Source organism: Stylophora pistillata, chromosome 2 (genome assembly GCF_964205215.1).
Source record: "Stylophora pistillata chromosome 2, jaStyPist1.2, whole genome shotgun sequence".
Taxonomy (NCBI): domain Eukaryota; kingdom Metazoa; phylum Cnidaria; class Anthozoa; order Scleractinia; family Pocilloporidae; genus Stylophora; species Stylophora pistillata.
The window spans coordinates 2,654,701-2,670,894 of record NC_142520.1 but is presented as its reverse complement, the minus strand read 5'-3'; the positions used below and the strand labels follow the sequence as shown (position 1 = coordinate 2,670,894).

At 39.3% G+C, this 16,194-nt stretch overlaps 2 protein-coding genes and 1 pseudogene across 3 annotated transcripts; 1 reads left to right on the top strand and 2 right to left on the bottom strand.

The window, feature by feature from the left end:
• Positions 1-31: 31 nt before the first annotated feature.
• On the bottom strand, positions 32-3,797 carry LOC111326570 (clavesin-2). 2 transcript variants are annotated; one of them, XM_088748574.1, is made up of 3 exons: positions 2,991-3,793; positions 1,412-1,522; positions 47-975 (listed from the first exon to the last, which is right to left on the bottom strand). In XM_088748574.1, the coding sequence occupies exons 1-3, from the start codon at positions 3,609-3,611 to the stop codon at positions 742-744; spliced, it is 966 nt and encodes a 321-aa protein (XP_088604700.1). In that variant the 5' UTR covers positions 3,612-3,793; the 3' UTR covers positions 47-741. The 2 variants fall into 2 exon arrangements, with proteins under 2 accessions (XP_022786317.2, XP_088604700.1); XM_022930582.2 differs by lacking the exon at positions 1,412-1,522 and having other exon boundaries at positions 32-975; positions 2,991-3,797.
• A 525-nt stretch (positions 3,798-4,322) lies between these two features.
• On the top strand, positions 4,323-9,065 carry LOC111326558 (uncharacterized). Its single transcript, XM_088750332.1, has 7 exons — positions 4,323-4,429; positions 4,879-4,949; positions 5,429-5,482; positions 5,790-5,841; positions 7,023-7,087; positions 7,788-7,856; positions 8,790-9,065. The coding sequence occupies exons 1-7, from the start codon at positions 4,420-4,422 to the stop codon at positions 8,868-8,870; spliced, it is 402 nt and encodes a 133-aa protein (XP_088606458.1). The 5' UTR covers positions 4,323-4,419; the 3' UTR covers positions 8,871-9,065.
• Positions 9,066-10,119: 1,054 nt separating this feature from the next.
• LOC148736659 (putative G protein-coupled receptor 19) lies at positions 10,120-12,996 on the bottom strand (annotated as a pseudogene).
• Positions 12,997-16,194: the final 3,198 nt, after the last annotated feature.

Genomic DNA, 16,194 nt, shown 5'->3' with positions numbered 1-16,194 from the left:
TGTTGGCTTTTGAAAAAAGGTGACTTTATTCTGAGAGTCCAATGACAGTTTGCTGTGTGGCTAACTTTTCCAACTGAAGTACAAAAGGTTAAGTCTGCATTAAAGCCAAGTGGCCCATCCAGCAGGGGCTTATCCCAGTTTCTGTAGTATAACTCCCCCAGTAACCCCTGGATGGGATGCTAGTTCATTGCAGGTTACTCTTCCCACCCCACCCGCAGCATTTCATCAGGCTTCCCTGACAATCTGCTGGTGCCCATGCTCCTGGGTGGAGTAAGGCTCGGTGAGAGTCAAGTGTTTTGCCCAAGAACACAACACAATGACCTTGCTGGATCTAGTACCCAGACCTCTTATCCCAGAGTCAAGTGCACTAACTGTTAAACCCCCGGGTCTTCTGTTTCTTTGAACTGATGGTTCATTTATTTGTACAACTTCAAATTTTTTCATTGACAATATCTAAATGTAATTAGTGCCACCCCAAACATCTTTTTTTAATTCATTAGTATCCGAGCAGTTACATGATGATGATGATGAAACTTTATTTATGTGTCTGTTAGGGATCTAGCTCCTGACTAGTGAGGTGCTAATTGGTGACACAGTATAGTTATACAATAAACGTTATTGTATAACTATACATTCAATCGCCAAACCTAGTCCCCAGGTTTCCCAACACTGCGACGTACGCAGTTGGCAAACTCTTGTGTTGTCCGTCATTGAACGAGGCAAACAGATAGGGATTAGACCCTAGCTTTGAATGATCACGTGAGGTATTTTTTGCTCGTCAGTGTCCCAGCTAAGCGACCGTCTGAATGGATTTTCTCCGTACACGTGACTTCTTTTCGTTCCTTCCAAATGGACTAGTACTCGTGCCCAGTATGCGCGGTTTACTGCGGGCATCTTTCCACCAAACTCCGCTGGTAGTGTATCCAGATGACAGTGGTCGTGAAGTGTCGCCATATTGTTACCATGTAAGTGTATCTAGGAGGAGTCAGAAAACCAACCAATTAAGAAATTAAAGGTCATTAAATGGTCCAATCTTCTTCGCTACCAATATCCTTAATATCCCTTTCTTTAAAAACTAAATGAAGCCTCTCTAGCTGCAATGTTAAAGCTAACACATTAACGGTTCTTCTGGGGAGTAAAAGACACAGTTGACGTAAAACAACAGGGGACAAAAAGACAAAAGGAGGAGGAAAACAATGAAAACGATACGTTAATGAGGAGGTGTTCTATTATGACTGGTGTCCAGTTCTACGTCAAGAAGAAGCCACGTTCTCGACGTTAACTCCACTAAAGTTTGTTTCTTTTTTTTTTTTTTGCGCTTCATACCGTAGAAGTTAGATTTAAGTTTGACTTTCTACCGAGGATTAGTCCACTTAACAGTATTCTTATAAACCATATCTCGCAAGTTTACCCTCTTCCACATTTTTTCCTGAATGAATGGCTTCAGCAAAGTAAGTCCGGCCTTGATGTACCAGGGTTCGCTTACAAAATGAACTGCGACAATTCTTGCCGGGTAGCGATCCTAAAATGACGATACAGAGAAAAATCTTCATAATTCTTATTTTTTTCAATTCCTTATTTCTTTGTAAAACCGTCTTGTGCAATAGACTCTTTTAAGCAATAGACCGCACTTTCTGTCGGTTTACCAGCGTAATAACATGCGCAGTATGGTGGAAGACTCCACGTTAAAAGTTTGTAAGTCATGTGACGGAGGCGAGTAATTTACAAACTTTTCAAGCAAACAATGGGTTTATTGGTGCAATGAACGATAGAATTTTGACCAACCATGGCGCTCTTAGTTTCTCAGTTATTTTTTAAAGAAAGATATCCAGTGATAGTTTGAATGTAATGCCAAATCATTACTTAAACAATAAAGTGGGTAAGTCTCTAAATAAAACTGGGGTGCTGCGTTGGTGGAGATAACGAGGTAATTTGGTTTTATTACACGACTCAGGCAGTCAGAGGGCCAATAACTAAAATCAACCAATCAAAATGCTCTATTACCGGTCAATATTCTCTCAGTATTGGACCGGGCACTGTCCCGAATGGTCCCGAATGATACCGCACTTGTGTCCCTTTGAACTTCAGTCGTATAATAAATCTCTTATTAACCAAGCTTGCTCGGGACCATACTGGAAGAATATCGGCCCTCTGTCTTTTTTGTACGGACCAAGCGCAGCTCGGTCCGTACTGTCAAGACCTCGGACCGATATTCTCTCAGTGCGGCCCTCGCGTTTGGTTAATAAGATATATATATATCAGCTAAGCTGAAATTGTAAATTGGCCACCGTAAAGAATTAAAAAGCTGACGTTTCGAGCGTTAGCCCTTCGTCATTCGTTCTGACGTAGGGCTAACGCTCGAAGCGTGACCATTACTAAACAAAGTGCAGACAAAAAAAACAAAATAAACAGAAAAACAAATTGATTTCGCGTGCGCGCGCGCGTCAGCGGATTTCCTTCCTGTTCCGGCGAAAAGAAAGGGATGGAAAGATAGATGGACAACTTCATTCATGAAAGGTAACATCCTGTACACACTGCTTCCAATTTTCCAGAGCTATAGCGTTCACTAAAAAGGTTTGGTTTAATATCTACATTTGACGACCAAAAAGATAACTTTTCAGTATGAATTAGTTAGTTCGTGAAATATTCTCACAATATCGCCATAATGAACCCTGCGAACTACCCAACCATATCGTGACTGACTCTTAGCACGAGATGGTTTCATTGGACCACGGAACCAAAGCTGTAATTTTTTTAGAGCCAAGGAAAACCGGTCCTATTCGCTCCCGGCGAAGGGCTAACGCTATAAACGTCAGCTTTGGAAACTACTGACGGTGGTTAATTTGGATTATCAACTCGACAGTCGATAAAACTAAACTGTCTCGCCGGAAATACCTTCCTCCCTTCCGCCGACGCAGTACCACAATTTCTTTAGAAACTTTCCCTCTTTTATTCATTTGTTTAAGACTTTTAAATTTCTCTTGACATACCTGGAACATGGCGAAAACTTGACGAATAAAAGATAAGGACAGACTGGATGTATGAGAAGCAGTCCAGCCTGAAAAATCTGCAATTATTTTAATTCCATTTAGTTGTGCCTCGTCAGTCTTTATCAAGCGTTCCATGGTTAAAATGAATGCCTTTAAAATTTCTAGTGTGCCGTAAGTATCTTTATCCCAACTGCCGGCGAAGATAACAATAATTTTAGCACCATTTTGATCAGTATATGGCAAAACACACGGAAGGCCGTCTTCTAACACGTGGTGTAATTCCCAAGCTGACAGATTTTCCATCAAAGATGCGTTATTTTGGCGGAATTCAATGTAATTGGACAGAAGTTTGAATGATTCGTCCACGATGTAGCGGCGCGCTCTCAGAAACATCAACAGAAAAGCATCGTCAACACGTCCAACTTGTCTCAGAACATTATTATCCATGTTTACATCAATTTTAGAACGAAGCTCTTTGATTTTCTCAGAATGCTGATTTTCGACGTCTTCCTTGTGATCGCAAGATTCAGAGGCTTCCATCGAGCCTCTCCGTTGAACAAATTCTGTTTTTTCATGGTCTGTTTCAAGTCTTTCGGAGTTTTCCATACCCAGTGCCTGCATCTAAAGGCCTCGCTATAGTGCGTCAAAACTGCAGGCTGTAGGTGAAGAAACTCAAAGATTCGCTATGCTACTAGGTTACTAAAAACTTATAAGAAACGTCTAACATTTGGTGCGTCTGCTTCTAGTTATCCATCCATCTTTTTGTAATTCGTGATTACTTGGGCCCTCATTACGAGCTCAAATAAAGGATGTTTATTCATTTCTGATCATGAATGAAGGCGCTGAATACATTACACGCTTGGCTAAGAAATCTTTATAAAACAGAAGTCTCTAAGAGAGTTCGCACTTGAAAATAGCTGTTCAAAATTAAAAAATAAAATCCAGTTACCACTGATGAAGGTTTATCTTCTCTAAGGTGTAATATTGATTGGAACAGAAAAACGTCATAAAAAATATTATCCCCGGGGAAGAGGTGGGTTCACTTTGACTCCTACTAATACACGCGGTTCTTCCCCCGCACTCCTCACCCCTCCGGAGAGAAAACTGGGACAATTTTTTAAATGTCAACCTCGCCCGTGCTCTACAATTTTGATTCGGACGCAGTGGGATATCTTTACGACCATATTTACCATTACTACATAAACTGTTTGAATATGTCCCTCTTTATTGCGAGAAACTTCTTTTCTCTTCATCAGTGCACTTGGCAACCGTAGCGATGCATGGTTTTATTGGGATGCCTGTGCCACTTGAAAATACCCATATTGCTTTGCAAATTTGCTTGCCGTAAGGCTACACGATCCAAATAATTAAAAATTCTGTGCAGAGGAAGAAACCATCTTTAAGTGTTTCGACAGAGCATTATTTATCCATGTTCAGAGGTATTCATCTTAAAATACAGATAGTATTTGAGACATTTAATCTTAGTTCGATTTGGCTTTTCCGTTCGCGGGTTTTTTATAGTTCTAGACAGTTGTAATTAACAGCTGAGCACAACGTTTGAATTTACAATGTAAATTTTTTTACTTTTTAGAAGCACTTTTCAGTCAAATTCAAAATTATGTGAAGAAAAAGAACCCCTTCTTTTTGTTGATTTTCTTGTAATGTTATGATCAAGTTTGGTTGTGAAAACGTTTGATTATATAATGATCCAGAGCAGACTAAAAATCCTGCACTTGTAGGGCAGTATCCACAACCATAGGGTGGGGGGGGGGAGGGGTAGGAAGTCTTTGTTTTAGGAGAGGGAGAGGGTGATGGAGCAGTGACTGAGATCTTGATGAAGTAAGCAGTTCCCTAACTTGACATATGGATATTTTCCTTCCATTTTCAGGTAATCTGACTGGGATATTTCGAGCCACTGTACAGCAAAGACGTACAAAAGTGTTTTCAACTGCTTCTCAGGTACACATGATTTGAACTGGGTTGAGTAATTATTCTCTCAGAACAGATTGGTCTATCATGGTCAGCTGTGGGCAGACTTAGATGGGGTGGGTCTGGATAGGGGTGCTGTACAGTGACATTATGTGTGGCTAGTCTTAAGTATGGTTGGGTTCTTACAATGATATTGTAGTCACTTCTTTCCAGAGTCTCTTTTAAACTCTTTCTGCTAAAACTAGTATATTTTTTAAAAAAATGACACTATCAGTTTTGTTTGCTAATTTGTAGTAGAATCCTTAGGGTTCAGTTGTGTAAAGGGCTGATAATGCCATCCAGTGGACAAATTGCTATCCAGCAGACAAGTGATAGAAAAATGCAGTACACTATCCTCTGGATAGAAAGTTATCTAGTGGATAGGGTTATCTAACCTTTGAACAATCAAGGTCAGATTTCTTTTATTAGATTATACCAACCCTCTTTTGTATAACGATTTCTCCAATCAGGCTATGATGTCAGTCCAGCAAACAATTACTGAAAAGCTAACAAAGGAGTTCAAGGTACTAAAGTAGGTTAATTTTAAATAACCTTTAATTTACACCCTAACATCAGTATGCATATTCTCCGTACTGTTCTCTATCCATTTCTGAAGGTGCTGACAAGGAGAATTTGTTTAACAATCAAGAGCTTTTATAGTTTTTGATTATTTCATTTATTCTCCTGACCTCAATGTTTAATGCAGGGGTGATATTGTAAGGAGAAATTAGATGCTAGTCACTCATGGTGGTCAAACAGTTTTTTTTTATCTTCTGAGTATATATGAGAATGAGAAATCAGCAATGTTCATTGCTTTTGTTTTTATTACAGCCTGTTTATTTAGATGTAATGAATGAAAGCTACATGCATAATGTTCCAAAAGGTAAGCTTTACATTAATTTTAATATTTTTATTTCTTCGTGAGAAACTTTTATATTTTTGTAAAAATTTTAGGAAAGATGGTAAGGTTTGAGTGTGGTAGAGAAATAGAGAAGGGTGTTTTTCATTTAGTCACGAATAATGATAATAATAATAATAATAATAATAATATTTAATAATTAAATCAAATCACAAAAAATAAATAATTTGAAAAAAAGGGAGACACCAGAGGTTAGCCCTATTGAGGGTGTTTCCAAAATAATCATCTAGTTAAACATCTATATAAAGATACAAAATAATATATTAAGAACATTAAGTTGCGATTTAACTATATACAATACTTACTATAGAAACTATTTATAATATTATTTAAAAAGGAATAAGGGATATTATTTAAAAAGAATAAGGGACTTTTATTTATACAAGGAAAAATTCTAAGTCGCCGTGAGAAATCAAACCTCAGACCTTTACATTCCTACTCCAATGCTCTACCACTAAGCCACAGAGACTCCTTATGAAGAGCATATATGACGTGTGCCCCACGTTCTACTGGGATTAGCAATGTTAATGACGTTGTTAGCTTGATTGGTTAGAGCGCCAGATTGTGTTGTGCGGGAGGTCGAGGGTTCGAGCCCCGGCCGGACCAATACTCATGGTCTTAAAATAATGGAGGAGAATTTGCTACCTTTCTATAATCAAGAAAGGGATAAATATTCTAGTCTTCTCGGATAAGGACGAATAAACCGTAGGCCCGGTCTCCTGCAGGGTTAAGGGTAGGAGATGTTAATTTCCCACACATGAGATTACTGTGTGGTGGATGTCCTCCCCTTGGTGGGATGGGTGGGTGTAGGCCTTGAAAAGCCTCTATGGGGAGTGGTCAATTAACTTATGTATGTATGTATGTATGTATGTATGTATGTATGTATGTATGTAAATAGAATAAGAAAGATGGTAAGTTTTGAGCTAGCTATAGGTAAAGAAATACAGAAAGATATAGTTTTTTGATAAATATTAATACCATTAAAAATATTCTTGAAAGCCTATTCTATTTATAAAGATGTACTAAAAACCTCACAAGTCATGATTTCCACATTGCATCAGAGAGTACAAAGATAATCTGTTTGGCAAAGTATATCCCAGGTGTTCATTAATAAAAGTAAATATATTTTTTCTTATTTTTTTCAGGTTCAGAAACCCATTTTAAGGTGGTAGTAGTGTCTTCCAATTTCAATGACAAGCCTTTGATTCAGGTTGGAAATCAATTTGATTCTGTTATAGTTTTTAAGTGCTGCTGATCTGAGCTCAAGATTTATATCAGATAATTAAGTACATAAATTTGAAGACTGTGGGAATAGTAATTGTGAAAGAGCTTAGTTTAAATCTGTTTTTCATCATTTGGCCCTTTCACTCCCGGTTGCAACCAGGACAGATTTTCGCCTCACAACATCAGTGCATTTTCAAGCAGCTTGGTGATGACAGAAATATTTGAATACATTGATTTACATGTTCAAAGCTTCAACATGTCCCCCCCCCCCTGCTCAGCAATCAATGTGCATTTGACCCCATCTATGGTGGGGAATTTGAACCTTGCCTGGATGGAGTGAGGAATTTGAACCAGAAGTGCTTAGTCTTTCCAGTGGAATACATATATTATTATATCTTAAAATATGAAGTTGGTTAAAGTTACTATTAAATAATTCACTTGTGTGATGGAATGGCTCAGAAGTAAAGGTCTACCAGTTGTAAGTTTTAAAGCTTGGTCAATGTGTAAAAAGTCATGCTCCCTGCTTTTGCCTTTTATAGAAAAATTGGGTGCGAAAATTTTTACTGCAGGGTGCAGGAATTTGGACAAACCAATCTCTAAAGTTCAAATGCCAGAAAGTTAGTTTTAGTTAGAAATGATATATGGCACATAGTGTGGAGACTTAACAGATCTCTTTGGGTCAACAGAGACACAGATTGGTTAATGAAGTCCTAAAGGAAGAGTTGGCAACTGGGGTCCATGCTTTGTCAATACAGGTAATTGATTCTGTAAGGGATTAACATGTTATTTCTTCTTATGATGTAAATGCATTAGTAAGGAAGCAGGTGATGAGAGTTGATAAACTTATTTTCCAAAGCATGTCATGTTTATCTATAGAATAACTGAAATATTATTTGTTGCACTGATTAACCCATAGTTGTTTGATGAGAGCAAATTTATAGACTGCACTTTTTATTGGTTTACCACTGAAATGATCCACTTAGGATGTTGGGAAAACACTAAAAAAATTTGTAAACCACAAGCTGAAGTTGAGTGATTTACAGACTTTTCTTGTGTTCTCCCACCATTCCCAAGTTGGTTTGTTACCCTGGTAAACCAATAGAAAGTTCAGTCTATTGCTTAAAATCACCTATTTAGATTCCCTTAATCCTTTAACTCTCATGAGTGACCAAGACAGAACTTCTCCTTAAAATAGCAATACAATATCAAGCAGACAAGTGATGAGAATAAAGAAAAATATCAATTAGGGGGTTGTTAGTTGATCCATAGTTAATAGAGGGGACAGGTGTCCCCTCTATTAACTATGGTTGATCCAATACCAGATTCTCCAAACTACTATTATAAGAGTTGTATGGCAGACAGTAAGGAGAATTACTAATGAGGTCTTTGGGAGTTAGAGGATTGAAGGATCTTATTTTTATGCTCCAAAAACCACCTAGATGATCGCAGCTGTATTAAAACATGAACAGAGGGTGATGTAAGGCACAAATGCAAGGGAGTTGGAAGGGGGTGTGAGGAGAGAAAAGATATTTTTTTCTTGTGTGCTTTTTTTCATGGACTTCCTATTTGAACCATTGAACTAAAGGACAACTGAAGACTTATTTTAGAGAGAAATGGTGCAGTAGGCCTTCAGATGTTGTTATTTCATTATCATGATTATTGTTTATTTAATTTTGTTATTCTTTAAGGCCAAAACACCAGAACAATGGGACGGTAGCACAAAGACAGTACCCAAATCCCCCCCTTGTATGGGGGGTAGCAAAAGATGACACGATACTCTATTTATGGAAGTTTGAGTCTGTAAATGAATGGACGTTTTTGTAGAGTTTTGTTAAGTCAAGAATCTTCCTATTTTGTATTAATTTAAATTTGTACTTTATTGTTACTAAATGGTACCTTGTCTAAAGAACTAGCCAACAAACTTTATTTGATTTTCTGAGTAAGAAAATGATGATTATTATAAATCAGAGTTCTGTTTGGTTAAAGCACAATTCCAACCAGTTTGAAAAATTTTCTTTTGTAGACGACGCACAAGGCTATATTGCATCATTTCATTGTTCATCACCTTGCTTTGATTTATTGTTGCCTGTGATTGGTTCCAAGAAAACCCTTAACGTATATGTGCACGATCCTTCGCAGTAAAGCACTATTTAAGCAATAGTGAAAATCAGACCTGAAAAAAATTCAGGCCTGTACGGGATTCGAACCATTGACCTCTGCGATACTAGTGCAGCGCTCTACCAATTGAGCTAACAAGCCAACTGGGAGCAGGCCATCAAATTAATTCGACATAAACCCGTAGATGATAAATCAAACAACAAACATATATGAAATACATATATATGAACTGCGGTTATGAAACGTATATGTGCACGATCCTTCGCAGTAAAGCACTATTTAAGCAATAGTGAAAATCAGACCTGAAAAGAAAAAAGAAAAAAAAAAAAAAAAAAATTCAGGCCTGTACGGGATTCGAACCACTGACCTCTGCGATACTAGTACAGCGCTCTGCCAATTGAACTAACAAGCCAACTGGGAGGAGGCCATCAAATTAATTCGACATAAACCCGTAGATGATAAATCAAACAACAAACATATATGTAATACATATGAAATACACATATGTATTTCATATATGTTTTTCATATATGCCGTACAGGCCTGAATTTTTTTCAGGTCTGATTTTCACTATTGCTTAAATAGTGCTTTACTGCGAAGGATCGTGTCTGATTTTCACTATTGCTTAAATAGTGCTTTACTGCGAAGGATCGTGCACACATACGTTTCATAACCGCAGTTCATATATATGTATTTCATATATGTTTAAACAACAACAAACATATGAAACATATGTGTGAAAACCCTTAACGTTCTCAACCAATCAGATTTAACGATACAATGACTTGGTCACGTGAGTGTATAAAATCAGTTGGTGCCGATCACGTGCATTTGCTCAGAGTGCCTATTGGTTTATTTTGTATTTCACGTGGGCAGTGAAGTCATCTTTGAATTGAGAACAACTCTAACTAACTTTATTGCAAAGCACTCTCCTTAAAAAATGTCGGAAATCACTCATCTGTACTACCTATATGATAAAATTCAGGGTGCTGTTTGCAAAAAAAAGACATTACTAAGACATCTTATTCTATAATCGAATTGAAAATCAAGCAAAGGATTAACTACCATGACGATAAATGGAGGTCCCGTCTCACAAGCCCTTGTGTGTGAAAAAAAAAATTGTGAGACGTTAAAGAACCCACACACTGTTCGAAAAGAGTAGGGAACGTAGTGCCTGGTGTTGTGGTCTATCTTTGTGTAGTGTCTATCTAATTGATGGGGGGTACTGCGCCTTTGAATATTGTATAGAAAGGGCACAATATGAATAAGGAATTCATTCATTCATTCATTCATGACATAAGTAGCGTAATATAGTGACCAAGAATGTGGGATAATAAAGGCGAATGTTATGAGAATGAGGAGATACGTCGCTCGCAGTTTAGCAGCTCTGAGCTTCGCCCGAATAGCATTAGTCATCTGAATATTATTCAGTGGGCTTCTTTTCCTGGTCCAAACGGTTTTTATCAGTGAAATATTTGTGAAGGTGTAGTCTGATCGTCCGGGTGAGTGTAGTCCTGAGAAGGACTGTTGTCGGTGGTATTTAATCACTTTCACCAGAGTGTGGTGAGGGTCGCACAACAGAGCGAGGCTCCAAATTAAGTGCGCCCTATATCCCACCAATCCCACCCCAGGGGAGGACATCCATCACACAGTAATCTCGTGTGTGGGAAATTAACGTCTCCTACCCCAACCCTGCAGGAGACGGGACCTCCATTTATTCGTCCCTATCCGAGAAGACTAGAATATCTAACCATTTCTTGATGTTATAGAAAGGTAGCAAATTCTTCTCAATTATTTTAAGACCCTGGGTGTTGGTCCGGCCGGGGCTCGAACCCTCGACTAGTGACTGGTAGTGACTGACGTTTCGACAACCTGTGCGGAAGTCATCATCAGAGTCAAGTGAATGATTGTTGTCAGTAGAATGTTCTTATTCCAGTTCGTGTGAAATGATCGGTTTGTTTTGCCGTGATGTTATTGGCTGTAAGACTCAAGTGACGTAAGTCGGTCGTGATTGGTCTGTTTCGATCTGTCGGTAAAGTTAGGTCGTTCTTTTACGGTCGTTTGTGACCGGAGTAACAGACAGGGAACGATTTATAAGATCAATTGTTCCGATTGCCAAGCCTCCTACATCGGTGAGACTGGCAGAAACCTCACAACAAGACTGACTGAACACAGACGGGCGACGAGGAAAGGTGATGTCATCAATCACATTGCTGAAGACCATCGACTTACTAACCACAACATTGACTGGGACTCTGCGCAATGCCTAACCTACAGCACTGACTATTTTCAACGACTGACTCTGGAAAGCTGGTTTACTATCTTAGAACAGACTCCCCTAAACAGATGTCAACAACTACTCGCTCCATACAAACGACTCATTCACGACATAAACATCACAAACGACCGTAAAAGAACGACCTAACTTTGCCGACAGATCGAAACAGACCAATCACGACCGACTCACGTCACTTGAGTCTTACAGCCAATAAAATCACGGCAAAACCAACCGATCATTTTACACGAACTGGAATAAGAACATTCTACTGACAACAATCATTCACTTGACTCTGATGATGACTTCCGCAGAGGTTGTCGAAACGTTAGTCACTAACAACAAACAATCCGACAACAGTCCTTCTCAAGACGACACTCACCCGGACGATCAGACTACACCTTCACATGTTACCCCCGGGTTCAAACCATTTACTGCTGTGAAATATTTATACAGGTTAGCTTAATGGATAGAGCGCTGGACTGTTGTGCGGGAGGTCGAGGGTTCGAGCCCCGGCCGGACCAACACTCAGGGTCTTAAAATAATTGAGAAGAATTTGCTGCCTTTCTATAACCTCAAGAAATGGTTAGATATTCTAGTCTTCTCGGATAGGGACGAATAAATGGAGGTCCCGTCTCCTGCAGGGTTGGGGTAGGACACGTTAATTTCCCACACACGAGATTACTGTGTGATGGATGTCCTCCCCTGGGGTGGGATGGGTGGGATATACAGGGCCGTTCTGAAAACCACTTCTGTGAGAACGCACCCTGTCTAAAGATTATTATCTATCTTATCTATCTATCTCTATCTAGGTTAAATTTATGCTCGGTAGAACGTGTTGAATTACTGCATAGATTACAAATATTACCCTCAAAGGCAAGTAAGTGTTGTCTATTTTACAAACGACTGTGTAGCGGTTGTTGTCAAGTTCGAATCTTGTGCCATTAAAGGTGAAAGTTGGAGCGATCACTGCAGTGAAACCTGCGACCCACGCCCCAAAAATCAGTCTACGAACGCAGGAGACACTGAAAGAACGAGGAATGGGTCGAGCTGAAAAAGACCTCTCCGTGCTTATTAGCATCAAATTGTTCATTGTCACTGAAGGGAACAGCATGTTTAAGTAACGAACAACCCTGCAAGGCCAACCTTGTTGAAACACGTCAAACATCAGTTGAATATAAATCAGGGGGAGAGAAATCGAGCTGTAGAGTATATCCGACCAGGCTCTTCACGTGGAAGTTAAAATTTCTGACAAAAAGTGTGGACTGTATGTAGGAAAATCTGCTGCTCTTGGAAGAAACGAAGTGGTAAATGAGGCTGTTTCCGATAAATCCAACTGTTCCAACGATCACCAGTGGCAAGAAAATGAGAGGCTGTGTTGAGCTACTGGCTGGAGCGAACACATAGGCTCGAGTGGTGTCTGTGTTGTCCAGTCGAGAAGAAAAATTGGTCGCAGACAGGTTGGGCGAAAGATGAGTTGCCTCCATGTTCTTCAACTGTAAACTGAGTGAGAAATCAGGAAATAAGTAGAGAAATGATCGTCGCGGGCGAGCTGCAATCAAGGAAATTGCAGGAAAGCCGCCTGAAAAAATTAATCCACAGGTTTCGAACGCTTACCTCCCAGATATAAGTTGGGCACTAATACCAAACTGAGCCACGAACTCACGTGTAGGGAGTGAGGCAAACTTTAGTAGGTTTTTCTTGATAAAGCATCGAATTCTCGTAGTTGGTTGACAAAAATAAACAGTGCTTTTTGAAAAGAAAATTGTGAATCGGTCATAATTTCGATAAGGTGTGGTCAGTTAATTCCAGAATGGTCAGATATGGGCAAATTCCTATAAGGGGTAACCCCGCAACCCCCACCTTTTATATGCGCCCCCCCCCCCCCAGAAATTCTTTACAGGTGTTTGACCGAAATATTGAATAAACGCGAATCATATGTGCATAAATCTGATCGTCGACCAGTTGATGATGTTAGAGAAAGATGACAGTTTTCCCATTTGTCTCAACGGTGAGAGGGAACTTGCCCATGTTATTCATTCCAGTAAAAGCTTTTTCAGTTGCAACATTAGTTTTTTTTTCGTCATTCGCTCTGATGAAGGGATGACGCTCGGAACGTCAGCTTAAAAAAACCCTTGACGCAAGCCGATTTACATTATCAACTCAGTTGATAGAGCCAGACTACCTTGTAATACCTCACACCAACACAGCACCAAAGTTTTGCTTAAAAGGTTACCCCCGTTTTTAGTTACGGTCAAGCTTTCTTACATAATTCTAGCCTCAAACGACGATAGTTACTTACCCAGAATGCACTGGAGCTTGTGTCGAACAAACAGTTTTACAGCCTAGGTGTTAAGGTACGAAAGCCCCAGACGAAAGCTTGGCAGCTAGACTAATAAACCTATGAAAAAGAAAAATTTAGAGGCCTACTAGGCTGATAACAAACAACGCGGGGTAATGAAAGAATAATACCTCCCTCACATTGTTATTTAATTCTGCATTTGCTTTTAATGATTTTTTTTCAAGAGTAAACCAGGGTGAAGAACGAAGTGTAGAACTCAGCTAGCCCAAAACACGTACAAATAAAAATTGATGAGAAAACAAACAAACAAAAACAAAAGTTTTCTCTCGATTTAAAGATATGCGTTTAAGAATGCGTTCCAAAAATTTAAACTGAATGATGTGCTTGCATGAAAAAAACTACTTCCGAGTGCTGATTTTTAGAAGTTCCAGAAAGCATTCAGGATCAAAATATCAAAGCTCGGATCAGAAATGAATTTCAATTTCAAGGTTTTAATATTTTCCTGTAAAAGCCCATTAAATTTAAGCAATTCAGATCTTAATGCATACAATATTTCAATTTTTACAATGACGTATTCTGTTACACGTAAACGGTCGCATGTATGTCATCGAAAACATGCTCTCAGTCCTTTTCGATCAAAATTAGAATAGAGTGTATGAGTGAATTTCAGGTCCATATCTCAACCTTGATCATCGCGTTAGTAATCTCAAACCACGAGGTAAAAAGGAACCGTAGGTCAAGAAATAACCAGCAAGCAGAGTTCAATTATACAAATAACGACTTGTGTCATTCGTTATACAGGCAACGCAAAGGTTACCGAGAAAGTCGCCATTTACATGCGTTTTGTTTTAGACAAATTGAGTCCTATCGCCAAGAAACACCAAATTGTTGACAGATGCCAAAGCAATTATCTTCAACACCTTTTTCGTTGCCGGTGCAGCTCGGCCGTTTCTAATAAAAACCATTTTTGTCCAATTGTGCAAATTTTCGACCGTGAATATCCACCAGAAGAACTTACAGAGAAAATTCTAACCAGTTTGTTTTCACTGTCCAGTTTTAAGCATGGTGTGTGTTTCATTCTCAAGTTAAATCATAGCCTGAAAAAGTTGTCGTCTGCAACCAGCCCAAGTGAAAACTGTTAAGGTTAATTGCTAAGTAAATAAAGGAAATCTTTGATACCCCCGAATATTTCAGTAATTTTTTGTGCCATTATTCTCGACCGCGTGTTCAAAATAAAAAAAACTCACTTTGAAAATCAATAATGGAAGGGTGAGAGTGCCCGCAGAGTCTCAGAGAATCTCTAGTTAGGACCCCACTAATCGTCCGTATAGATAACTCTGTCAATCAGCGCGGAAGGTGCACTGACCCTGGGCCCGCCGCTTATAACGTTGTTGCGATGAGAGAAAAGAACTTCTAATCAAACAAGATATGGTCCTCGATGTGACTTTTACCAAACCTAATTATAACATAACCAAAGTAAAGCGCGCGCTCTGATTGGTCAATTTAGCGTCCCCCATTTGCCCATGGGTGTACGCTGCTGACGTGAGCAAATGCAAAGACTATTTTTCCGCGCGCGCTTGTTTTTTCTGGTCGCGTAAGATTTGTTAAATAAAAGGGAACTCTTTAGCTACAATGTATCAATGTTATGTTATAAAACAAATGGTAAACACCACAGCGTACACTATTGAGTTATGGATGCACTTGGGAGGTTTGCGAAGCACTCAAGAAGCTAGAGTCGCTCTCGGCTATCGCCTCGAGCGACTCTTACGCTTCTTTCGTGCTTAGCAACCTCCCGCGTGCATCCATAACTCAATAGTGTACGCTGTGGTGTTTACCATTTGTTAATTATAACATAACCAAAGTAAAGCGCGCGCTCTGATTGGTCAATTTAGCGTCCCCCATTTGCCCATGGGTGTACGCTGCTGACGTGAGCAAATGCAAAGACTATTTTTCCGCGCGCGCTTGTTTTTTCTGGTCGCGTAAGATTTGTTAAATAAAAGGGAACTCTTTAGCTACAATGTATCAATGTTATGTTATAAAACAAATGGTAAACACCACAGCGTACACTATTGAGTGATAGATGCACTTGGGAGGTTTGCTAAGCACTCAAGAAGCTAGAGTCGCTCTCGGCTGTCGCCTCGAGCGACTCATACGCTTCTTCCGTGCTTAGCAACCTCCCTCGTGCATCCATAACTCAATAGTGTACGCTGTGGTGTTTACCATTTGTTAAGAGTCGCTCGAGGCGATAGCCGAGAGCGACTCTAGCTTCTTGAGTGCTTAGCAAACCTCCCAAGTGCATCCATAACTCAATAGTGTACGCTGTGGTGTTTACCATTTGTTTTATAACATAACATTGTTACATTGTAGCTAAAGAGTTCCCTTTTATTTAACAAATCTT